Source organism: Zootoca vivipara, chromosome 6, assembly GCF_965207765.1.
Source record: "Zootoca vivipara chromosome 6, rZooViv2.hap1.1, whole genome shotgun sequence".
In the NCBI taxonomy this organism is placed as follows: domain Eukaryota; kingdom Metazoa; phylum Chordata; class Lepidosauria; order Squamata; family Lacertidae; genus Zootoca; species Zootoca vivipara.
The window spans coordinates 53,925,095-53,950,230 of NC_142589.1; the positions used below are offsets into that span (position 1 = coordinate 53,925,095).

At 45.5% G+C, this 25,136-nt stretch overlaps 2 protein-coding genes across 4 annotated transcripts in view; both read right to left on the minus strand.

The window, feature by feature from the left end:
- Positions 1-913: 913 nt before the first annotated feature.
- On the minus strand, positions 914-13,278 carry TXLNA (taxilin alpha). 3 transcript variants are annotated; one of them, XM_088672173.1, is made up of 11 exons: positions 13,115-13,278; positions 11,364-11,611; positions 10,303-10,629; positions 9,431-9,522; positions 7,387-7,557; positions 6,576-6,770; positions 5,401-5,520; positions 5,035-5,109; positions 4,509-4,601; positions 4,194-4,289; positions 914-3,177 (listed from the first exon to the last, which is right to left on the minus strand). In XM_088672173.1, the coding sequence occupies exons 2-11, from the start codon at positions 11,575-11,577 to the stop codon at positions 2,833-2,835; spliced, it is 1,728 nt and encodes a 575-aa protein (XP_088528299.1). In that variant the 5' UTR covers positions 11,578-11,611; positions 13,115-13,278; the 3' UTR covers positions 914-2,832. The 3 variants fall into 3 exon arrangements, with proteins under 3 accessions (XP_088528299.1, XP_060131856.1, XP_088528300.1); XM_060275873.2 differs by having other exon boundaries at positions 6,576-6,766; positions 7,383-7,557; XM_088672174.1 differs by lacking the exon at positions 13,115-13,278 and adding an exon at positions 12,902-13,046.
- A 4,755-nt stretch (positions 13,279-18,033) lies between these two features.
- Positions 18,034-25,136, minus strand: part of KPNA6 (karyopherin subunit alpha 6) — a 30,822-nt gene continuing 23,719 nt past the window's right edge. Inside the window, exons 11-14 of the mRNA XM_035121244.3 lie at positions 24,594-24,719; positions 22,679-22,806; positions 20,821-20,999; positions 18,034-19,944 (exon numbers count right to left, since the gene is read on the minus strand). Coding sequence (XP_034977135.1) covers positions 19,757-19,944; positions 20,821-20,999; positions 22,679-22,806; positions 24,594-24,719 — 621 coding nt within the window. The 3' untranslated portion in view covers positions 18,034-19,756. The remainder of the gene's footprint in view (positions 19,945-20,820; positions 21,000-22,678; positions 22,807-24,593; positions 24,720-25,136) is intronic.

A 25,136-nucleotide genomic window follows, 5' to 3' on the forward strand; every position in this document is an offset into this window, starting at 1 on the left:
ATATTCATAGCCTAGGCTTTGGGGCAGGGCACACAGCTACAATTCCTTTATCACAAGTGTTGCTGAAGGAGTACAATTCATGAAAGCACACTGCACCCCCCCCAAAAGCCTGAACAGGGGCTAGGATGCCTCATGGCAGTTGTATAACTGGAGATACAGGTGCTGCTTCATCTATGCTCCAGATTTTGTTGGATCTGACTCAAAATCGGTCCTGGCCAATGGTCAGAATCAGAGGGGTGTCAGGTCACCCCACGTTCCACACCAGTTCATTCAAATTTACATACAGTACATGGTTTCAACAAAGCATTGGGAAGAACTTGCCATGCTAACAGCACAAGATATTCAATCTGGAACAGTGGTGGACACTCTTTTTGGTTAAGAGGTTTTTAAACAGAAGCTGAATGGCCCACACCTCCACAAGGCTGCTGTAACAGTACATTGGATGGTATTTGAGGTCCCTCACAGCTCTATGGTTTCATTTTAAAAAATGTAACTAGAGTTCAAATTAAATTATAATACAAATTAGGACTACCCCTTGTAACTTCAGTCTTCAGTATTCTAGACCAATGAAAAAATCTGAGTTGTCTTCTTGAACTGGGACCTGAAAGTCTGGTGTTAATGCTTAAGAAGTCTAACACTCCCTCTAAAGCACTACATTGGTTTTATTTCTGAATCCTAACCAAAAAATGATTTTGAAGCTAAGCAAGTGAAAAATATTTCCCAGACCCATTTTCACCGCTTACAGTACACATGAAAGTGATACAAAAACTGTCCCAAGCCCCTTGAAAAGGGCCAAAATACCCTTTTTAGCGAATTAGGATGGAATCTGGAAATTGGTGCCGTGTGCCAAGCTCAATAGCCTGCCTCAATATCCATGATGGTAGCGGAGAAAAAAAGGAGCACAGACATGCAGTCAAGTTTATGTTCATTTGTATTGGATACAAAGATATATATAACAGATCTAGATATTGCCTGTACCACTGCATTAAAAAAAATTGGAAGGTTTTCTTGAAACATCCCGGTGTTCAGTTCTGTCCCGCTCCAAGACTAAAGTTCTATCTCCCATTTACATTCATCAGCTTTCGGCCAAGCCCTGCAAAGTACGAGGAAGAGGATGGGAGGCGGCCCATTCATAGCATGGACTTGCTCTCCCCAGCCCCACCCCAGCCACCCCATCACCCTTGAAATTGCTCAAGGGTTGATGGACCCTCCAGAGCAGATTGGGTGTGCGTGGGGACAGGGGCTGTGGCAAAGGTGAAGTCCTGCCATATCTGCTGGTGCAATGCTGGATGTCACCCAGTAAGAGAAACAAGGAAGCAAAACAGCTCTGCAAGAAATCTGCCAACCTGAGTGAGAAGTCAGATCGTACAAAATGCATTGCTAATCCTGTTTCCTAAAGCCCAGCTTCCTTTAACACAGAGTGTTTGAAGTATATAGGGCTGGGCCTGAATGGTGCCGGACCACAGCTGTTCCCAAACACCAACACTCAACAGCTCAAAACACAACTGAGGAATAGGCAGCTCAGCAAGACAGGAATTATAATAAAGGCTAATCATGGCCCCAGTGAGGAGGGATGCAAAGTTTTAAAAGCAAAGGCAGCTACTAAAACGCAAAGAAGTCTGTAGTTGGGTTTCAAGCCAAAGAAGCAGCAGAAGTTGAAATCACAAACAGAAAAAGCCTCTATGCTTTTAAACTAGCCATGGCAGCACTGAGGACTAAATAGGAAACCTCTTTTTTACTGACATGGAACTCTGTGGCTCATGGAGAAGGTGGCTCAAGGAAAAGTGCTGTTAAGATAAGGAAACGGGAGTCCGGTCACGGAGGACAATCTCCAGGCAGCTCCTGATGTGTGTTAAGTTTGTTTCTAGTTATTGGGCTTTGCTGCCTGGGAGATTAGGGTTTGTCTCCCTGAGCCTCTGGGACTGTGGAGACGTTCAATACCAAAGTATCCCAAAGAGGAGTATATAACACATGCAGGGGATTCACTCCCCCTGCCCGCCCCACCCCCACCCCCAGAGCATTTCCCACATGCAACCATGTGCACGGGTGCTCATCATGTGCAAAACACTTAAGGAAGGAAAACCTTTGGATTAAATCTTTAATACATACACTTGTGCGTGTATAAGCATAGAGGCAACGGTGAAGTCGTAAGGCTGTTGAAACATAGATTCTGGAAGTAGCAAAGTCCCAGAGAGGATGCTCCCCACCCACCCTCTCCTCAAACCAACAGGACTCTCAGTCTCCTGTCCCCGTGAAGCAAAGTCACATCTACTTTATTCTCCACTTTCTTGGGGGAATCTACATGCTAAAAATAACCTACTAGATAGCAAACTCCCGAGTCTCCTGTTCTGGTTTTAAGCCTCTGGGTCTGGTCAATATATGAGAAAAAGAAACAAATCCTCCAAGGGCCGCCCTGATGCCAACCTCCTAAATTTGCATTCATGGCATAGCACCCACAGTGAGATGTAGCAGCCGAACTGTGTTTGGGGGAGGGGGATAGGGTTAGGGTTGGCAAGATTCCCCCACACCCATACTTCAAAAGGTATTTTGGTGAAACTGCCACACACTTATCGAGATGTTCGCACGACACACAAGGATGTGTTTCAATCTAGTTCCTAGGCCTATATATAAAAAGTGGGAGTTGCCCTGCACATCATATCGTGTAATATATAGTGAGATAATTTTTATAAAGCAAAAAAGAAAAGAAAAACGCCTTCAAGCTTAAACTGGGACACCTTAAGTGCCTGGGGGGTGGGGGACTGAGCTTTGTCACCCCAGGCCTGGGGCCCAGTCTCTGGAGAGGTATGCCTGCCTCTCCCCCTTCCTCCATCTTTACTCAAGAGAGACAGCAGCTTCATCCATCTTTTCCCGAGCAGGGGCTCCTCCTATGCTTGGCTCCCCAAACCTCTCGGCTGGTCCAGTGCAGCACACCGCCTGTGCCAGGGCAAGGCATTCCTCCATGGTGGTGCCCCGAGGTGCCAGCTCCTCTGAGCTGCCTTGGGATGGGTCCTTTGGTGGTCCCTGGAGGTCCGTGCTGGCAGCGGGAGGCACAAGGGCACACAGGTCCTGCACCTTCTTGTTCAGGTCATTGCGCTCTGTCTGCAGGGCTCGGCAGAGCTTCTCCAGGCGCTGGATTTTCACTTGGAGCCCTTCCAGTTCTTTGTCCCGGAGAGTTTTCTGCAAGAGACAACAAAATCAATTTCAGAGCCAGCTCCTGCCTGCTTGCCAAGGTACAGAAGAGAGCGTGAAAAGGCGACAAAAATAAGTTGCTTAAATACAACTGCTAAGACATCTGGAAAGTTGCTTGTTCATAAGCATGGGAAATGTCCTTAACCAGCTTACAGGCCAGCTCTGGGCCAGAGAGTAACTAACCCTCAGCTCCTTGTACCACTGGCATCCTCACAACCGCCTGGTATAGAAGCCCCACAGCAAGTAGTGCAATGTGTGCTCTGGAAGAAGAAACTTCCAAGTACAAGGGCAGGGAAGTGCATATCCCTGCTTCTTTCCACTCCACTCCAACTCATTGTGGCGTTGAGGTTGGCCTGGAGCTTCTAGTCTCAGCCAGCAATGAAGAACAAAAGCAAGGGCACCATTCCTGGGTTGTCTTTCTGTCAACTGGCCAGCACCCAACTGCAATGCCAGGACTGAGCGCCAAGCAAAGAGCAAGAACAAAAACTCAAAGGCTTGTTGAAAGAAATCCTGACTCAACAGCATGGAATGCCGAGAGCAAAACTAAGGAAGTGAGAGAGCAAGAGAGGTTTCTTCTGATGGAGAGGATTTGTGATTTCACCAAAATGCCTCCCCCCCCCAAAAAAGTGGCAGATAGGGAGGAGGATGTTTCCAAGGACTTAAAAACTACACACAGGCCATCTACAGGTTGAGATTTCAGCCAAAGGTTGCTTAGCATTTCCAACTCATCTCTAAAACTACAGGCACCAGCATCTTGTACTGGATCTGCCAATATTTATTATTCTCTCCTGAGTGCAGAGTCAGGGGGGAAATGAACATAATCTTCCAGAAAATCTGATTTCTTGAACACTATTTAGATCCTTGAGGATTTCAAAGTTTTGAAGGGGTGGACACAGTTTCAATCCCTCATAGAAATTTCTGGGGCCTGTTTGGCTATGCATTTGACCCTGAAACTCTTGTTTCCCCTAGAGAAGCCAAGGGGAGTAAGGCAGGGGCGACATTACCTCTTCTGCCATTTCCAAAAGGGCCTTGTTGCTGCTTTCCCAGCGGGACCTGTACATTGTGGTCTCTTTCTCCAGCTTCTTGATCTTCTTTGTCATCTATGGGGTTGCAGCAAGGAAGGAAAAAACAGGGTAAGTCAGTCGGTCCTGGGATGCCAGCAGAGAAACATTCAGGGGTTGTCCTCCCCTCCCAAGGCAGCAGCTCAAAGGGATGGGCTGATGCGCTTCAGAATTTAAGCGTTGTTCAATAGGAGTGACAATTTAAGAGTCAGAGCCTCTCCTCCCACAGCACACGAAGGCAGCACGAACATACAGTACCTTCTCCATTTCTTGCTTGAAGGTTGTGAACACTTCACTGCTTTTGGATAGTGTGTTCTGAAACTCTTCAAACTTTGCTGTGTAGAGGGCCAGCTGGAAAAAAGGAGGAGGGAAGAAGAGTTAGCATCTACAACTCTTTCTTTAGATCGGGGCTGAGTAAGAGAAAGGGAACTGCGCTCTCTCTCTCTCTCTCTCGCTCTCTCACACACACACACATATGCAAACATTCTTCAAGCACCATTTACTGAAAACAGTGCAAGTGCAGAGATTGGGTGGGAAGAGGGAGCTACTCAGGACTCAGCTAGGAACTCAAACTAAACCATCTTAAGTGCCTAAGAACATTCCAACCCAATTTAGGTTTGGAGGAAGCAACTGTTCCTTTAGCTATGCTCCTGTCGTGACCAACCGATCCTGCCAGCAGGTCACAAGAAGGAAAATTGTTTCCCCATTCTAAGAAAGTGGATTTTATATAGAAAATGTGAACTATAGCGGGGGAGGGGGGAAAGAATGCCACCCACGCACACACCTGCTCCTTGAGATGGGTTTCCTGTTGCTTCATCAACTCGCACATCCTCTGGGACTCCACGGCTTCCTTCAATAGCTGTGCAAGAGAGAAGGAACAGGGGGAAGGCAATGGAGTAAGAGAAATTAACTCCCTACCACCCCCACCACTGCAGGAGAACAGCACCCTGCAGCCTGGAACTTCCCTCCACTCCATGTTTAGAGGATCAATTAAGAGGCAAGGAGGGCCTGATGCAGCTTTAAGGAATATCAAAAAATCCAGGAGGAGGGGAAAGGACTCCCTAGCTTGGACGCAGCTCTCTTCCTAAGAGATGCTCGGCTGCGGCAGCCAGACTGGGGCTTCTCCTTGGACCATTTGAGCAAGACTCACAAAGTCTTTTTCCCGCTGATGCCTGTCCTCAGCCTCCTTCAGCATCTCCTGAGCCTGCTGGAGCTTGGCATCCACCAGCTGCTGCTGCAGGTCCTTGTGTTTAAAGACCTTGTCGATGTGCTGCCAATGGAAAGACAAAACAGGCTGTCAGTCAGTCAGCGGCAGCAGCCACTTCTGGCAAATGCAAGAGCCGAAAGTCACAGGCACAATATCAAGACACAAATATCACTTTTGTTTTCACAAGTCATGTTAGCCGAAGGAAAGCAATTGCTCATGGGGAGGTTGCCTCTGGCATACCTGAAAAAGCTGCAATGTTTTTGGGGTGTTTTTTTTTAAAGTGAAAGCATTTTAATTTGGGGGCCTGCATAGGACAGGTCAGTTTAAAGCCAGTGTGCAGACTCAGGTATCAAAATGGTGCTTCTTCAGTTGCCAACAGGCCACTGGCTACTACGAGCACAGGAAGCTGTCTAATACAAAGTCAGACCCTTGAGCCACCTAGCTCAACATTCTCTATTCCAGCCTTCCCAAACCTGGTGCCTCCAGATGCTTTGGATTACAAGTCCAATCAGCCTCAGCCAGCACACTTATGAGACTGATGTAAAAACCAGAGATCCCAAATGCATGTTTTTGATTTTAGAAATGTTTCAATAATTGCATTTAACCTTTGGCTAGAATGCATCCATGAATGATTCCTGTGTGCCTGCATTTTATGACTCCTAATAGCTGCATTCCTTTCCTATCTGACCCTGAAAGTGGCACAAACGGTCACTCAGGGTGTTTTGCCATGTCTGTTTTGAGTTAGCACTAGAGTGAAATCCGTCACCTCCTTGAAAGGTTCCAAGGAACAGATAGGGACAGGAATGTCAACAACCCTGTCAAAGGCCTGGTTGCTAAGGAAACAGTGATAAAGTGGGACATTTGCAATAGTGTCTAATAAACTCTGGGTCCCTAACTGGATCTGAAGCTTGCTGTAATTCCCTTGGTTCTGTGTTTTATTTAAAAGCTGTTCCCTCACTTGGGTAACAAACAGGTGGTATAGAAGTAAATTCTTATCATAAGACTAAGGTTGCAGAGATTTGGGGATACTTCTCCCTACCTCCCCAACTTTCCAGTTGTCCCTCACCCCCCCCCCCCAGTCACAATGCACACCCCACCGCTCACTGTGGGCTGCGCACCTCCTCTCGCAACTCATACTGTTCAATGAGTTTCTTCAGTCTCTCGGCCAGCTCCATATTCTCCTGGCGCAGCTTGGAGTTGCGCTCGTTGTGCTGCTCCATCTGCAGCTGGATATCGTTGAGGGTCACCTGGAAGTGGGATGTCACCTCCTTACGCTTCTCTTCCTCCTCCCGGGCTCTTTGGACACCTTCTTCCTAAAGAGATGGGTTGGAAAGAACATGTGAAAGTCGGGGCAGAAGAAAGGCCACAGCTTAGGGTGAGAATGAGGACTCCTGTGGGCAGAAGGCTCTCGGGTGGGTATACCTGGCACTCCCCTTTAAAGGGCTTCTGTTCAGCTGGCAGCGATGGGAAAGGGAATGGCTGCAAGTCACAGTAGGCAATGCTTAGCTAAAAATGGACTGGCTCGCTGGAGAAAAGCAATTATTTATCATCTCTTATAGGAAAACACCTGCTGAAATCCAGTTCAGAAGCTGTTATCTTCTTCCATCTTCCCCCATCCTGTCCCCCCCCCCAAAAAAACCCCAATTTGTCTACAAAGTCACAGGCTGGGGGCTCCACTGTGATCATTTAAAATCAGCCAAGAGGGCAACCTAAGACATCCAGTATGGCAATCTGGGAGCTGCCCCCACAACAATGTTATCCCCCTTCTTAGGCTGAACTACGCTGCTTGGATAGGCTTTCTTTTGATGCCAAAGGTGCAGCAGCGTCACACAGGTCTCTAGACAAGAGGCCTGCACATGACACTGGTACAGCAGCCGGGGCTTTGATGGAGATGTGGGAGAGGCTACCTACAGGTTGGGCTTCACTTGCCTTGAGGGTGCGGTTGTGCCTCTGGAGCTCCCGGCACAGGCTCTCCAGCTTGCTGCGGGCCAAGATGGCCTTGCTGTGCTCGCTCCGTAGATGATCCTTCTCCTGCACCAACTGGGTCTGCTTCTTCTGAAGGATTTTCATTTGCTTCTGAGAGTTTCTGTGCTCTTCCAGCTGGTAGGACAAAGAGAAGCGGACCAGGACACGCATGATGAGTAATGGTATCCACATAACAGTAAAAGGAGTGTTCCCAAATATACGAGCAGTAAGGACAGAGAGGGGAGAAGAGGAAAAACTAGTACTGAAGCAACATGGTGGAGGGATGCATCATCCTGGGTGGCCCTTCTGTGCTAGAAATGCAGCACTCTTTTTCTGGCTAGGCTAAAGGCCAATGAATTTGGAAAGGCAGATCCCTGAGCCACAAGAGAGATCAGCCACCCAAGTCCCATTGGGCAGCCTTCTTCCCTGGGTGCAACTCTAATTGTTGGGACTCTCATGTAGCCTACCTCTGCTGTCCTTTTCAGGTATTATAAAATACTAAGGATGCAAGCAGCACAATACAGTGTTGGGCATCAAGATCTGAAGGGTGTTCACACCACTTAGGCAAACAGACTTGTAAGCCCCCTTCAAACCTTACTGACAACTGGGAAACACTGGCCTGTGAGCGCTCCGGTTGGAGAACAGCCTTTACCAAAGGTGCCATGGGCTTTGAAGACACTCAATCTCAGGACACAAGGGAGAAACATGCTAAGAGGAAGGCACACTTGGCAAATCCACACCATGACCAACTCCCGCCCGGAAACCAATGTCCCCACTGTGGAAGGACGTGCAGATCCAGAACTGGCCTCCACAGTCACTTACGGACTCATTGTTAAAACCGTGTTTATGGAAGACAATCTTACTCGGCTATGAGTGATCGCCAAAGAAGAAGAAGAAGTGCATGCTTTGCTTTGAATCTTGTATAGTTTGTTGTGGGTCATAACAGGTTTGGAACAAGTGGGACTCCATCACCCAACTCCTCTGCTAGAGCCAAGACATGCTATTATAGTTTGGTGCAACTGTAGGTTAAACCTTGGGGACGTGTGTGCCATATCCAAATCCCACTTAACCGCCTGGCCCTTCATAAGGGGCAAACTTTGTCTTCAAGGGACTTGGGAGTTTTTCATAGGGACCATAGATAACGTAGCTTTGTCTATGATGAGGAATGCAAAACACCCAGGTAGCAGAGTGCTCCCTCCTTTTGTCCTTGGAGACTCTTTCAGAAACCTTTATGGCCAAGCAGAAGTGCTCAACAGGCTTCTAGCAGTGCATTGCCTCTTGAGAACCCCAAACTAAACCACAGGCAGCAGTGTGCTTATTGCCAGGTTGCTGCCAGTGCTGGCAGGATGGATGGAGGAGTTGTAGAGCACGCCTTCCCAAACCACTGGTAAAGGAGACTTTACCAAAAGATTTACCAGTTAAAGGGTTGAGAGAGCTGCCTTAGACCTGTGAAATACCTAAAACACTTTAGGCAGAAGTGGTTCCAGATTGTTCACTGACCATGAGTACTTCTGCTAATGGCTTCCAGTGGCAGTTATCTCTTACCGCTGATAGTAATAGGGGGTTATTGTTCAGGTTCATCTCTGCCCCAGTGTGTTCACCAAACCCACAGTGTCAGGTGTAATGCATCTCAATCCACTGATTTAGACAATCTCACCTGACCTTTCTTGGAGTTTCATAGTCTTTGCAATGTCCAATCTATGGCAAAATATCTGCAATGCCATGCTTCCTAGTCAATATCCTTGTTAAACTCCGGTGTCCAGAACTGGACACAGTGCTCCAGGTGGGGTCAGATCAAGGCAGAATAAAGTGGTTCTATTAACTTTGTGGTACTATTAACTTTCCTTGATCTGGACACTATTTAACGTCATGTGAATTTGACAGAAGCTTCCTGGCATCTGGTTTCCTCAGAGATAAGCTCTCACTTTCAAAAGAAGCCCTCTCCTGTTGCCTCCTGCACTAATACCCCACTCAAGCATCCCTCCCTCTCACTTTGCCAGACACTGACCAGTTCAGCATACTTCTTGCAGAGGGCTGTCAGTTTCTCCTCAGATGTGCTGAGAGTGTTGAGGGTCTGCATTAATAACGTGATCTCCTTGCCTGGAACACAAAGGATAATGTAGAGACATCTTCAGATCACAATGAAAAGAACTACCGTGTTTCTCATATTATAAGACATGTCTTATATTTATTTTTTCCTCAAAAAAACACACTATGGCTTATTTTCAAGGAATGTCTTATTTTTTTCCTCCTCCTCCTGCTGCGGCCGGCATTGCTGCTGCACCTATCACTATGTCTTATTTTCGGGGTATGGCTTATATTCCTTGAATGGTTAAAAATCCTGCTATGGCTTATTTTATGGGTATGTCTTAAAATATGAGAAACAGGGTAGGGGGTGAAGAGTAGGAGTTCAAGACCAAAAGAATCTAGGGAACTAGAAACCTGTAGACTGTGGAAATTACTACTGCCCCCAGTTCCCTAAAAGGTGGTAGATCAGGGCCGGGGTGGGCTGGTCTCTGCTATACACTTTCCTGCCTTCTTTATGTATCTCATTGCTCTTAAACAAAAGGCATTTTCCAGAGAGCAGCCAGCTCACATTATGTTTTTTCAGTCATCATAATGTGAAAAATCTCTGCAATTCTCTCCTTAAGCACTCTACAATCTGAACATAGGCAGGCCTAAGACAGAAAGAAGTTGAGTCAATACCAGCCACAACAGCCCTGGCATGACTGTTCAGAGCACAGCAGGCAGAGAGACCAGAGGCCCATGAAGAGATTGCAATAGTGATTACTCTTTAGCAAGGGCAACTGCATTTAGGATTTGGACATAAACTGAGGATGGGACAGCAGAGCAGAGCACTATCAGGAAGGAACCACCTACCAAGCCCCTTAGCTTTCTTTTTTTCTTGGGCTCGTTTCTGATCACGCTCGCCGCCTAAATCGCTGGTCCCTCTGGGTCCCTCTTTCTCTCCATTCATCTCAGGGCAACTCTGCTCCTGCTCGCCATTCCTTGGCGACTCACTCTGGCACTTTTCTGCCTCATCCATCTCTACAGGTTCACTCTGCCCATTGTCATCTCCTGGTCCTTCCTGGTTTGTATCCAGGCAATATGTGTTCAGAATGTCCTCCAGTTGTCTGCTTAGCTCTTCAGAGACATCACAGGTAACCGGTTGGTGGGGTTGGGATACAGCCTCATCCACCAAAAGTGCTGCAAAAGGAAGAAGTGAACAACACTATTTAACATTAATACGAAAAATGTTACAAGCCAGGTGGCAGCATGTTAAATGTGTGAACATGTGCAAATAAAATGTTATTGTGTTTCAGATCATTGTGCAAAGTTTATAGAGTCTACCAGTACCAGAATAGCATACATACTTTCAATATTTCAAAATATTCTGCTCTTAATGTGCTAGACATTTTAATAATAGCACAGAAGAAATGAACTGTTTTTTTCTGTAAAACAAGTCTGGAAACTGACAACAGAAAATTGACATAAAAACTAACTTCATGTGTAAGGTTAAAGCATTTAAAAAATAAGAACTTTACGTAAACCACTGCATATATTGCGCTGATAAATATATACAAGTCATTTTTTTTGCATTTCTTAGCCATGTAGACGCTAGTGTTTAGTAAATAAGGTGCTGGGAATAAAGGTGGTACATTAGGATTACAGCACAGGGGAGGAGGGGAAGACATGAGGCCAACGCTTCCCAGAAGAGAGCAAGGTTTGGCCTCAGGTGTGTTTTGGCTTTAGAGTTCTCAGTCGATGAAAAGATGGGCATTGTGAGATTTAAGAAAGTATGCAATATAAACAACGTTCCCTTTTATCGGTGGTGGTGCAAAAACAAAGAAAAGAAATGTTTAAAAGCTACTAGCAGAAAAATGTAAAGGGATATAAAAATTAACGTTTGAAAGGGCAATGGGCCTCATGAAAACACATACCCTCTTTCTTACTCTGCTCCTCACTCATTGGGTTTTCAACATTTCCGTCAACCAAAGAGTTCAAGCTGCACATCTCAGGCTGGTGTGGACATTCACAGCTTTCTGTAGTCACTATGGGAGCCTCAGCTAAGTCTTCCAACCCCAGCACACTACTCATTTTGGAAGGGCTGGCAGGTAGAAGGACAGCTTTGCTTTCCCCATCTTGGCTCTTCATTGTAAGTCACCTTCCAAGCCACTTCCAACAGCGTCTAGTAAAAGAAAAATGTGGCCCTCTGTTTAGCATTAAGTTCAGAGGATGACTGGCAATTTCAATGGAAATTAAAAGTCATTACTAGCTAAGAAAACACCACATTCAGGAGAAAGGATAGCCGCTGATGCAGTCATTGAAATCATGTATCATTCATTACAGCTTGGGAAAATTTGTATGGTTGCTTTCTCTCAGCACACCCCTGATTTATCTTCCTGCCCTGGCCACACCCATCCCCATCAGCAACAAGGTAAGAGAGGCCTGTTAAAAGCTAACATGTGAACCCTATCAATTGAGGGAGCCTCAAACTCCTAGCCCATTCCCATTATGCCTCTCCTATGCAAAAAAAATATGTGGCACATTTCCACACAGTCCCAGAGAACATTGCCAGTCCCTTACAAGAAAACAAAATGCTCTCAGATGTTCCCCTACGAACCCCACCAAGTGACTTACCTCTGCCTTATCAGCCAAGCCCCACTCCAGGGTTGGAACCACCCATGAGGCCCACCTCAGGCGGCAGGGTCCACAGGGACAGCAGATCCAGTCCCCAAGGAATGCATTGCTGCCCCCCTCCCCAATGTTGCCTCTACAGTGGCCTCCCGGTGAATAGGAGGCACTGCTGGTCTCCTCCCACTCTTGTTCCCGATGTAGCACTTTATTCCTTTCCACCCTGACCCCCGCTTGTTCCTGATGCAGATCTTCACACACCTCTTTTTCTCTTGTGGGCAGCTTTGTGCCATTTTGTGGTTTGTCTCAGGTGTCAAACTGTCTTGGGCCAGCCCTTCCTTGCTCCCAATACAACCAGTTACCTTAGGACATCAGCAACTCACGGGACCCCTCCTTCCCTTAGCTCAACACCACCTATGATTTTTATTCCCTCAGCCCTAACACCTCGTTATTACATGAGTTGGGAACTCAGGCCCCAGATGCTCCCTGCTTGGCTCCAAATTTTTGCCTGTTCACCTCCCACACCAAACCCTACAAATATACCCCAAAAGGCCCCCTCAAGAAAACAGCACTACTGTTTCTCCCTCATCTGTGCAGTCTACTGACCTCAGCCCCCGTTTCTCTGCCACTCAGTCAAACACCCCAAATACCCGGCGTGGGTTTTACAGCTTTTACCAGCCCATGGCTGCTGCCGCAAGTTTCCTTTTATGTATTTTGAGTTGCTGCTGTGTTTACCTTTGCAACTTTGCGGGGCGGGGAAAGGAGGCCTTATGGAAACCCACAGGCCTCCTCCTCCTGCCACTAAGTCCCAGCCCCGCTCCCCATACAGTTTGCCTACCGGTACCTTTCCAGCCAGTCCCAGCCTCCGTCCTGGCCCACCCGGGACTCCTCTCGACCCCCAGCCTCAACTTGCCGACCCCACTACGAATGCTCCCCCGGGGAAGGGCGCTACCGCGGCCCTCCCTGCTCTCCACACGACCACGTCACTCAGAGTTGTCGTCACCCCTAGTGCTCTGACGTCACTGCCCAGAGGTATGACGCGTCCTACCAAACTCACCTCCCAGCACCCACGGGGCTGCTCTGCTCGCTTTTGCTTTTTCCCTTTTGCTGCTCCGCCGCCACTCTCTTCTTAACGAGTCGCCGCCAGCGCTTCCTCCTGGTTTCCACTCTGGATTTAGCGGTTCCAAAAAGCTCGAGAACACAGCTCCGGCCCCGGGTCTCAGAATTGCGCATGCGCCTCCAGCCGCCGCCAGCCAATCAGCGGGAGCGGCCGAGAGAAGCATGCTGGGAAACTTCGATGGGGTGGAAAAAAGCGGCACGCGAGGCGGGAGTCTGGGCTGCACTACAGTTCCCGGCATGCATCACTCCGGGGGAACGGGGCGGTGTAAGATACAGCCTCGTTGAAACTACAACTCCCAGCATCCTCTCGAATGCGGTCCAGGGCTTCTTGCTGGAGAACAAATCCCGGCTAGTTCCACGCACCCACCCAAACCCAGGAAGGTGGCAAAGGGGAAGGGATCTTACCCAATGGTAGGGCGGCGGCACGCAAGGGAGAGCTTTCATAATTAACATTTACACTCAACTTAAAGTGCTAAAAGGGCTTCAGATGCGCTATATGGTTGTACTTAGAAGCGTGGAAGGTAGATAACTTTGCTCCCTATTAGAATGGGCATACGTTCGTCCTTCCGTGCGTGTGTTGAGATTCATCCTTGGCAATGGTCGCTTTGCTACCGTGGCCTTAAAACAAGCCAGGCTTCCTTAGATTATTAAAACACTGAAATTTAACCATACGGAAATTCAGATAAAGTGGTCTTACACAAGACCTGTGCCATTTTTTTTAAAAAAAAAGTTCCAATGTGTCACAGTTATTGTCTCCAAGGTAACCCCTCACATGTGTTGCTATCTTGAGAGACTGAATAATGAGATTAAAAAATTCCTTCAGTAGCACCTTAAAGACCAACTAAGTTTTTATTTTGGTATGAGCTTTCGTGGGCATGCACACTGCTTCAGATACAGTACAGTACACATCTGAAGAAGTGTGTACTGTATCTGAAGAAGTGTGCATGCCCACGAAAGCTCATACCAAAATAAAAACTTAGGTTTTTTTATTTTGCTTCGACTCAGACCAACACGGCTACCTACCTGTAACTTGAATAATGAGAGTCCAACACGCAGCAATTGAAAAAAAGGCTAGCAGATGTTGTTGGGCTATTCAGGCAAGGAGCAAATGGGCGTGACAAGCAACTCACTCAAAAATAAATTAATTAAAATTTTAAAATGCTAATAAGCTTCCACCACATCCATGACTTCTAATGTGCACCATATTTTTACTTAACAGGTTTTCTGCCGTATGAGGAAATCTGAATTAAACATATGGACAGTAAAAAAAGCATGGTTGCACAAGTAGCACCAATTCTACAAAACTTATCAGATTAATGCAGTTATTATTGCATTCCCTTATTTTATCCTGTTTGCTAATTATGTTGTTTTCATCAACGTGATTTATTCTGTCTGAAAGGCGAGCAGATATATTGTTAAAACCCCAGAGAGAAATAAAAGTGCACATTGCAGTGCATTAGTCTAGTTTTATCCATATAGCAGTATAAAGCTTCTAGGTAGGCTTCTAGGTAAAGCTTCTTTAAGCAGAGGCTTGACAGCCATCTGTCAGGAATGCTTTGATGGTGTTTCCTGCTTGGCAGGGGGTTGGACTGGATGGCCCTTGTGGTCTCTTCCAACTCTATGATTCTATGATTCTATGATTCTAGGTAGGAATTAGGTTTCCTTAAATTTACTAGACTATCCATGCCAGAAATAATTGTTCTAGATTTCAGTTGGAAATCTCAAGTATATTATCACCGTTCTACATTAATTCAGTTCACCAACATAGCAACCCTCCTATGAAGCCACTTTATGTTCTGTGGTTATGTGGATGGTGAACTCCCCCCCCCTAAAAAGTGCAGAGCTGAAGGAGGAAACTGGAACAGTGATACATACTCTGAGATTTTCAAGGACTAGATTAGTTCTACTGGATCCAACTTTTCCCCTGGATTAGGCCGCTCCCTCACAGAGAGGAAGTGCATACATGAATACACACAGTTGCTTTTATAAGAGATCTGGGTAAAAGTGGCCAGAGGGGATGGCACCCATGTCACTCAGAAATCCAAATATCAACCTAAAATGACAGTCAACAACCTCTAACTTAATCCTTGGAACATTATATATTGCAGTCCCCTTTCCTTCTATTAATCAGAGGTCTTGGGCTTTTTGTTATCAAAAGAATTTAGTCTTCTACACAGTAATAATACAGTAATAAGTTTTCTGCCCCAGTTTGATGACAAATTAGCCAAATGACACTTCCATAGTAAAAACAACAATAACACCACCAAATACTTCTAGCTTTGTCTGCTTTGAGAAATCAGATCAGCTGTAATAAGATCCTTCACCAAGATGTTCAAATAAGGGGCATATACATTATGCCTCACACTAATTTGATTTTAAAAAAAATCATGCTAAGAGATATAAACCAAGTTTTCTATCACCACAACAAAGTTGCATCACAATTACTCGCTGGAAGGTTTAAAGCGGCTTTCATCCACCTGGTGTCCTCTAGAAGTTGCTGGACTGGACCACAACTATCAGCACCATTCAGTACTGGCTAGGGTTGATGGGAGCTGCAGTGGAATAACATCTGAGGAGGGCACCAGGTGGGCAAAGCCTGCCTTAAAAGAAGCATCTATTTCTGATTATGTCCTTTGAGATGTGATGGGTCACATAATTTCAGAACTTATGCTTTCAGTAGTCCAGGTCCTGGTCACAGTGGCCTTGTCCTTTTCCAAAAAACAGTATTCTTCAGAACAAGAGGTAGATGAGTTGGCAAGGGAATTGTACATATTTTTTACAGACCAAGTAGACCTGGATACCTACTTAAGGTTCAAGGAGTCTGCATATTTTCATGAATATATTTAAAGCAAACAAAGCGGACCAACTCTACTTTCACATCATTGGGATTGTAAGGGAAAGTACATTTGCCCCTCGTGTAGCTAACGTCTTATTAGGAGGGTGAGAGAACAGAAGAGCTTGGTTATTGGATGCATATCATTCAGCCCCACCTAAATTTCTCAATGTGAGCAACAGTTGCCTTTGTTGATATGCTTGTATTTGAGACAAGGCAGTATAGTTATTAGTTGTAAACAGACATATTAAAATCAGCCCTTGCCTGACTGGAATTCTTAACAAGTGGGGAAAGAATATAGGTAGGAGTTGTGTGGCACAGGAATTTCATACCATCAGCTGCGTGTATTACAAAGATTGTACAGAGACATAAGCATATAGATAAAAGATGTATAAATCCACTTATATTTGCATAATCGAGGTACCTGGGGCTTCCTCCCCTCGTTCACTCTGCTCCCAACCCCCATCTCCTTGCCTCAGTTTCCCTCCCAATAACCATAATGTGCTTTTTCTTTCTCAGCTTCTAAATCTACATAAAAGGTCATAATATCTCCACCCACCCATGCAACTTCCCATCAAAAGGACAATCTCTCTCCATGCACCTCAAATTCTCTCACACACCTGACTGGAAAAGCTTCCCTCAGTAGCTGGGAACAAGAGCAGCAGGGAGGAAGTTCCCCCTCCCAAGCACATTATAGTGGCACCTCCCTCTCCCTTGGTGACCCATTTGGGCGCTAAGGTGGATTCCTGCAAAGGCCAGCTTCCAGGCCTCAGATCACTCCATGTTCCTCTTGCATCCCCTAGCAGCTCAGCCTGTGGTCACAGGACGACATCAGACCAGTACAAATTCAGAGAGACGAGGATGTAGTTAAGTAAGAAGCAAGAGAAGGTCACCACCAGTTCTGTTAACAAGCCAGCTTCTTTCCCTTCTGCCACTTCATAGCAGCCACAACATCAGGTCAAAATAAAATAATGGAAAGAAGGGATGCAGGGCCACTTCATTAGCACAGCTCAGAGAACAGCAGCTTTTGGCTCCTCCTCTTCTTGAACTTTTCCACTTTAGCTGGACCCTAGAAGAACATGTTAACTAAGAACTTGCACCTGCACGGTACACATTCCCCACATTCAATTTTAACTTGTACTAACCCTTTTGCAGGAATATGTCTAGGCATTCATATTGCTTTGCTTGTGCTTGAGCCTTTGGTTCATTTAAATCGGGAAACTTGTCACCCTTTGGACAGCATTGGACTCAAGCTCCTACCAAACCAAGAAAGCATGGCCAATTGTCAGGGATGATGGGAGCTGTAGTCCAAACATCTGGAGAGCCACAAGTTTCCCACTCCAAATTATATTACATGGAAACAAAAACAAAAAAGGAAAAACTGCACCAGGAGGATGAGGTTGGTGTGTCAGTAAAGCAGACTCATCTACATGCTGCAACACGGCTTGTATAACCTAGACTGAGAACCAGGAGAGGCACTTTTTATGAACTTTTTGGGTTATTTCAACAGGCAGAATTCTTGTTTAACTTTCTTTCTTGTAGCAAGAACTAAGAACCCCGTATATTTGCTGGAAATAGTGAAGCTCTCCTTATCCCCCACCCCTTTATATGCCCTGATCTATGCCTGTACAGTGGGGGTCCTTCAATTCAATGCTCTCTATGCAAGCATCTCTAAAATCAGTAATTAGTTTAATTAATAATAATAATAATAATAATAATAATAATAATAATAATAATAATTTTTAAAACTATGCGACCAACTGTAGAAAGCAATGCTGCCCGGCAGTGAAGAGTGCCAACCCACCTATGACTGCCGAGTAGGTTCAAAGCCGCAGCTGCATCAAGAAAACACTGTGGCCTCAGTCAGGAGTACTTTGCCTCCATTCCCCTTCAACGGTAAAAATGATGTTAACCTACCTTGCAGGGTCATTGCAAGACACAAATAAAAGCATCCATGCCATCTTGCACATTGGATCCTGGATATTGCTAGTGTTATGTTAAGGAAAAGAGTCTTCACTCCAGTCTTATCTGGATTGCAATCACTGAATGCACAGATGTAGTTTATTAGTTTCCTTGGCATTTGTTTCATTTTTTTCCCTTTTAAACAACAAAGAGCAAATCTCTATTACAAAATGCAGCCCAAGGTTTCGCATCCAGCTTCACACCTGCCTGAATGTCTCTTCTTGAATGCTTTGGGAACCCTGAATTCAAATGTCGGAGAGTGAGAAGAAAAGGGGGAGGGGATATGTGCATACCGTAAGCATTTAAGCAATCTGAAGGGGCCATTCCCCATCACAGAAATAAGCTTATAGTTTGCCTTGGCCAAGTAATCTATACCTGGTAAAGGGAGTTCAACTAATCTGGCACTTCCTACAGTAGGTAAAAGGAGAACTCAAGATAACCAAAGAGGTTTCCATGGCCATGTGTTCCTAGGCAGGCCTGCCACACAGTATCCTATATATATACCTTAGAAGAATTATAGTTTCCCCCCTCTGGAGACCAAATTAGACAAATATCTACGTGTATATATAATATATAAAAAATACAGAGCTTTCTCTTCTTCATTTTGAAGTAGAATGTATACGACACAGTTGAGCAGGAGGTAATTCTGAGAAAACACAGGCCACTTGACTCTTTGAGCTGAGAGCAGATTGTGCACCAAGTGCAGGCACAAGACCTGCTCCAGGAAACGTGTCAGGTTTGTCCCCACCCCAGCCAGCCTAGACCCTAAAAAGGGAAAGAATCTCTTTCAAAATAAATGACATGGAACCAAAAGGCTTCAATAAGTTTTGAAATTTTTCTTCAAGTAAAGATGCAGGATGAGGTTTCCTCCACCAGTTCAACACTTCAGTCAGTAGCAAATGTAAGAGAAGCCCACCTTCATGGTTAGCTGTGCTTTGAGTCCTTTTATCCTAGGCCTCTTCCTCTTCCTTAGACTGGGCCTCCAGGAGACAGTGGGAACTGCTGCACTGTTTGAATTCTGAAGCAGTTCAAAAAAGAATCCCTCCATGAAGGACAGTCTTTCCGATGCCTGGTGGGATGGGGCTGTCCCAACTTTTCCTGCATCTGGGTACAGGAATATTTTTGAGGAGGGGGCAGGAGCAGCAGCAACTTGGCCCAAATCCCTTGGAAAGGTGCTGTTTGGCAAGAGGGTTTCCGGGGGGGGGGGGGGACACGACACAGAACAATGAGGGCCAAAGTGCTGCTTTTGGCAGATCAATCAAGAGTCTTTAATAAAAATCAAGATGTGCAAAAAAGAATTTTTTTTAAATAGTTGAACCCAAGCATCCAGGATTAAATTCCTTGGTTGTGATCTACGTTATTTTGCCTTCTCCCACTGGAAAAAAAGTCATTTCTCAAGTACCCAAGTGAAGATACAATTTGAGAAAAAACCAACACAAAAAACCCCAGAGGAAAACCACACACTAGAAGGTGTAACTGATTTACACCTCCACTTTCATCCACCTCAGCACCTGCTTTTTTGACACACATGTGCAGCAGCAAAAAGGAAAAAAATGTATTGTGTGTAAGAATCTCTCTTCTTCTGCTTCTTCTTCATCATGAGCACGAACTACTGCTGCCATGTGTCAGTGAAGGAGAAAGCTGTTTTGTAACAGGTGGAGTGGGCACTTTGCAGCCTTCTGTTTGGCTGAGAAGAGAACACGGCTGGGGGTGTGAAGGCTCTCTGCAGTTAACTTTCCAACAAAGTTACGATGTTCTCCCCCCTTCCCCCACTCTGCACACACGTTATAGCTGGAAGCCTTCCATGGGGGCCTCTGGTTGCTGGAAGATAAACTGCTGCTGGGTCTCGTCTACCTGGGGAGCCAAAGTGGAGTCATCGTCATCAATGCCAAAGTAGTGCTCAATCAGATCAAAGGCTTTCTGGTAGATCTCTTGGTTTTCATGGCTCTGGAGAAACTCTATTTTATCCAAGCCTGGAGGAGAAACAGATGGTCCTTGTTATTATGCATACACAGCTCCACCACCTGGTGCTATGCCAGGGGTCCCCAAACTAAGGCCCGGGGGCCGGATGCAGCCCAATCGCCTTCTAAATCCGGCCCGCGGATGGTTCGGGAATCAGCGTGTTTTTACATGAGTAGAATGTGTCCTTTTATTTAAAAAGCATCTCTGGGTTATTTGTGGGGCATAGGAATTCGTTCATATATTTTTTTCAAAATATAGTCCGGCCCCCCAAAAGGTCTGAGGGACAGTGGACCGGCCCACGGCTGAAAAAGTTTGCTGACCCCTGTGCTATGCTATAGCTACAACTATGGAACTCACTCCCATAGGAGGCAGAGATGGCCACCAACCTGGATGGCTTAAAGAGCACAGACAAATTAATGGAGGAAACAGCTGTCATCTGCCCTCGTGCTCAGAGGCAGTAATGCTTCTAAATAACAGCTGCTGGAAACCACAGGAGGAGGAGAGAGTGGTCTTGTGCTCAAATCTTGTTTGTCGGATGGGAGCTGTAGTCTCAAACAGCTGAAGGTTGGCAAAGTTGTGATAGGGTTTATGGAGGGCTAAAGTGTGTCAAAAAGTTCAAGGAAAAGTTGGACCTTTGAGGAAGCTTCCATCACACCAGTGAGTCTGGGAGGCGGTTCTGGCCATTAAGAGAGAAGCAAGCAAGAAGAGGAAGGACTTGCAGGTGGCTGAGTCTAGTGGAGATGGAGGAGCCGAGGTCCCATGCAGGTATGTGTGAGGATGTGAAGGAAGAATCACTGACAATTTATTGGGAAGTGTTTGCAAATGAGGGTATACTTATTAAGTTGCCTCGGGAAAATAGTTTCAAGATTTCAGACTGGCCAACTCACCATACGCTTCCTCAATAAGGCTGCAATAGGGGTTGATGCCAGAGCCATTCTGCTTGGCCTCCTGCTCGCCCAGTCGCAAGATGTTCTCCAGGCCATTCAGGGCCACTTGAACGATCTTGGAGTCCATGACAGTCAGAAGGTCACACAGGGGTTTGATGCAGCCAAGGTTGACTAAATACCTGAGAAAGGGAACACAAATGCTCAGAACTTCACCTATGCTCAAAACCAAACCAAAACAGGCAGACATTACTGGCTGAAGTTCAGGTCAAATTTATGTAACAGTTTCAAGTGTGGGGGGTGGAGAGGTAAGTAACTCAAGCTTGCTTGGAATACATGCCCTTCTGTCCCATGTGCTCACACAAAAGGGCTGGGTTATGGCAAAAGATGTGAGAATGGTACTCTGCCCACGTTCAGGAGAAACTTTAGGTAAGCTTGGAGATGCAAGAGCCTTGGAAGATTCCAGGGTTTAAAAACCTGCAAGGTTCAGCTGAAGTTAAAGTGCTGAAAGTAACAGAAAAAGTATGTCCTGGTTGCCAAGTTGTGCTACTCTGGTTTTAGACATGTACATTTTGATCTACATTCTATTACCTCCCTCCAAACCCCCAGGGAAGTGCTTGCCAACCAACAGGAAGGTTACAGTGCTCTGGACAAGGATGCTACACTAATAATCAGACTTACCTACTGTGAATTTACTTTTTAAAAGAAGCCCTTTGTTCTAATGAAAAATGTAGCAATTTAACAGTTGAGGCAATGAAATCCACATACACTGTGGGAAATATGCCCTTGACTCACCAGTAATACTGATGATCATCAGTTTCTGGTGTTTGTCTGGATAATTTTAAATTGGGTTTTATAAACAAGGCTCATAGGAATAATACATGATACAAATAAATAAACCACATCTTCTCATGGCATTTGTAGCACAAAAATTTTGCAATAATATCTACAACATATGTTGCATTATTAGTGGTCAATGTACAAGTTACTGGTTCGGGAACTGGTTTAAACAAAAACAAAGGGGAAACAGAATAGGACAGAGTTAACAGATAACATTCAGCATCACACAGCTAGACACCAAATCGGGAGTTCTTGTGGCTGTGCTTAGATTAAGCATGAGTGATAGTCATTGATGAACATGGGAGGCAGGTTCAGAGTGAAGATAAGAATTCATCAACTATTGTTGTTATTTAGTCGTTTAGTCGTATCCGACTCTTCGTGACCCCATGGACCAGAGCACGCCAGGCACTCCTGTTTTCCATTGCCTCCCACAGTTTGGTCAGACTCATGTTCGTAGCTCCGAGAACACTGTCCAACCATCTCATCCTCTGTCGTCCCCTTCTCCTTGTGCCCTCAATCTTCCCAGCATCAGGGTCTTTTCCAGGGAGTAATTCATCATCTAGATTGGGCTAAAATGCTGATGGGGAGGATTGTTCATTTTCTGGAATAATATTATTACTTATGAGAGCAAGAAGTTGGGGGAAGGGGTTACATGTCACTCATTCTTCCTACCACAAATAGTGTCTCTTTCTGACCAATTCTTAAGTCTCTCAACAATCCATTCCTGACTTCTGACTTCCTCCGCAATTTAACCAGTTCCTCCATATTCTTTAAAAAATAAAACAACACAAAATAAAATAAAAGGCAGCCCAACCTAACTGCAGAACTCCTTCTACCCAACTTATTTGGCCAAAGACCATAAAAGCAAGGTCAAGACTAGGCACGATGTATCCTAACCCACCCCACAAGTCCTTTCACGGCGAAGTTCTTCTGGAACTGCTGGTAATGAGAACACCAAGATACAAAGAGGGAGGGGAGCCAACTGGAAAGACTTTGACAAATGAGCACAGCCTCAACCTACTTGATCTGCTCTGGGGTTCCTCCCGATGTCGCATTTGTGATTGCCCAAGCAGCTTCTTTTCTTGTGCGAAATTCAGCCTTCTGCAAGATCTCGATCAGCACTGGGAAAATGTTGGCATCTATGACTGCCTGCAGGGGGAATGTGAAAAAAGGAACAATGAGTCCTTCTCCTGCAAGAAGGAACTCCTGCCATCTGTATTGATGGGGCAGTTCAATCATTTCATCGGCTTCCCTTTCTATAGGCTCACTCTTCCCAAACTGGATTCTGGCTGATGTCCATTGGACCTCTTCCCGAGATTTGCTTAGGCTCAGGCAAGGCTTTCCTTATAGCAGCCTGGCAGTATTGGCAGATAAATTTCTTTAAACCACTGCTACTGTTGGAAAGTGAGAGGAATTTCCAACAGCAGTTTCCCACATGGCAAAGGAAGGGAGGATGGAAAGGGAGCTGCTGCTGTTTCAGAAAGTTAGGTTCTCGCTGGCACTCAAAAAAAAAAACTAGTCCCACAGCTCTTTAGATTCAGGCTCTAGTTTTCAAAAATTCTAGCAAGAAATTCTGTAGAACCTCAGATTCTAGCAAGAAATTCTGTAGAACCTCAGATGTCATTTCATTAAGTTTTGGGGGCTATAATACTTTCAGGGGGGGAACCTCCAGATATTGCTGAACTACAACCCCCATCAGCCCCAGCAAGCATGGTCCATGGCTAGGGATGATGGGAATTGTACTTCAGCAACATCTGGAAAGCACCAGGTTCCCCACACTTGACTTAGAAGGTAGCTATTCAATCTCTGCTACAGGCTTTGCAAACCCATATTTTGAAAAGGAGCATTTGATCGGGAAAGTATGTGATGGAAGGTTCCCAGGTATCTCAAATGAATTAAGATGCAATTTGGTGAGTATATGTTCTGAGGGGGAAAACAGATCCTGCTGCAAGTGTTAGCTGTAGAAATCAATTGCTACCGTGTTTCTCATATTATAAGACATGTCTTATATTTATTTTTTCCTCTAAAAAACACACTATGGCTTATTTTCAAGGGATGTCTTATTTTTTTCCTCCTCCTCCTGCCGTGGCCGGCATTCCTGCTGCGCCTATCACTATGTCTTATTTTCGGGGTATGGCTTATATTCCTTGAATGCTTAAAAATCCTGCTATGGCTTATTTTATGGGTATGTCTTAAAATATGAGAAACAGGGTACCTTCAAAAAATGCTACAATTCCTTATGAACATCAGTCATTGTCTGAGGCATGCAGCCAAGAGCATTTTGTTTCTTTGACCACTACCATTTCTGCAGTATTATTCAAGGAGAAAGTCTTAGAACACCTCTACTTAGGAGATGCAATCCAAAAGCAGGCAGGCAGATTTGTACATCTGCTTGATCCAGAAGAATTTCATTCTTTTGAAGAAGTTTTCACATTCCAAAGTATTTTTGCTTTAGCAGTAAGAAACTGCCTACTTATTTCCATCCTTACAATTTGTAAAAGTTGTAGGAGCAAGATTAATATAATGTAAATCCCCCACCAAACAGCTTTCCCCTCCTTGCAGTATCCCCAGGCTTGTACTGTAAAGTAACATAGCAGTATGGCTGCTACACCCCAGGGCTGGCTTTCTCAGGCACCTGCCAAGGCCAACTGCTACAGCCTTCTGACCCTGATCCACCTCGTCACTGCCACCTGTACACCCTTTCCCTGAAAGCAGGTAGGTGAACAAGCAGTAGTGGCGACAAGGAGGAGAGGATCCCCTTGCCCCAAGGGCTGACCACAAATGCAGTACTGGCACTGTTATTGCACCAGCACCCAACAGGGAAACTGCTTGAGAAATAGCATTATGTATGCCCCTCCTATGCCATCTCTCCCATTATATTACCAGAGTAAAAGACCCAAAAGGTGTGCTGCGCTTTGAGTCAAAGGAAGCTGTACCTGTATCTGAGCACTGTTCCCCGCTGTGACGTTGGAGATCGTCCAGCAAGCTTCTTTCCGGATAGACTCTTTGGAGCTGCTGAGTAGATGAAGGAGACAAGGCAAAGCTGAGCAATTCAGGATCACCTGAAAAGGGTAAGTTGAAGAGCCGCTTGTTAGAGAGAGTTGCTCCTACCCAAAAGAAGAGCCCCAAGCTCTTGCACTCTAGCTATCCTGAAAAGTCTCTGTTTTTGTTACAATTCACAGTGGCAAGAAACAATCTGGCTTTCCCTATATCAGTGTTTCTCAACCAGTGTGCCTCCAGATGTTTTGGGACTACAACTCCCATCATCCCTAGCTAGCAAGACCAGTGGTCAGGAATGATGGGAGTTGTAGTCCCAAAACATCTGGAGGCACACTGGTTGAGAAACACTGCCCTATATGACTGCAAATCCCCCCACCCCCAATTAAGCCAGTGTTTGCTTAGATGACACTTTCACATCTTCTCCCAAAAGCCTCACAGAATTGCATCTTCCAGAACCAGCCCTCTGCAGTGGTTGTAGG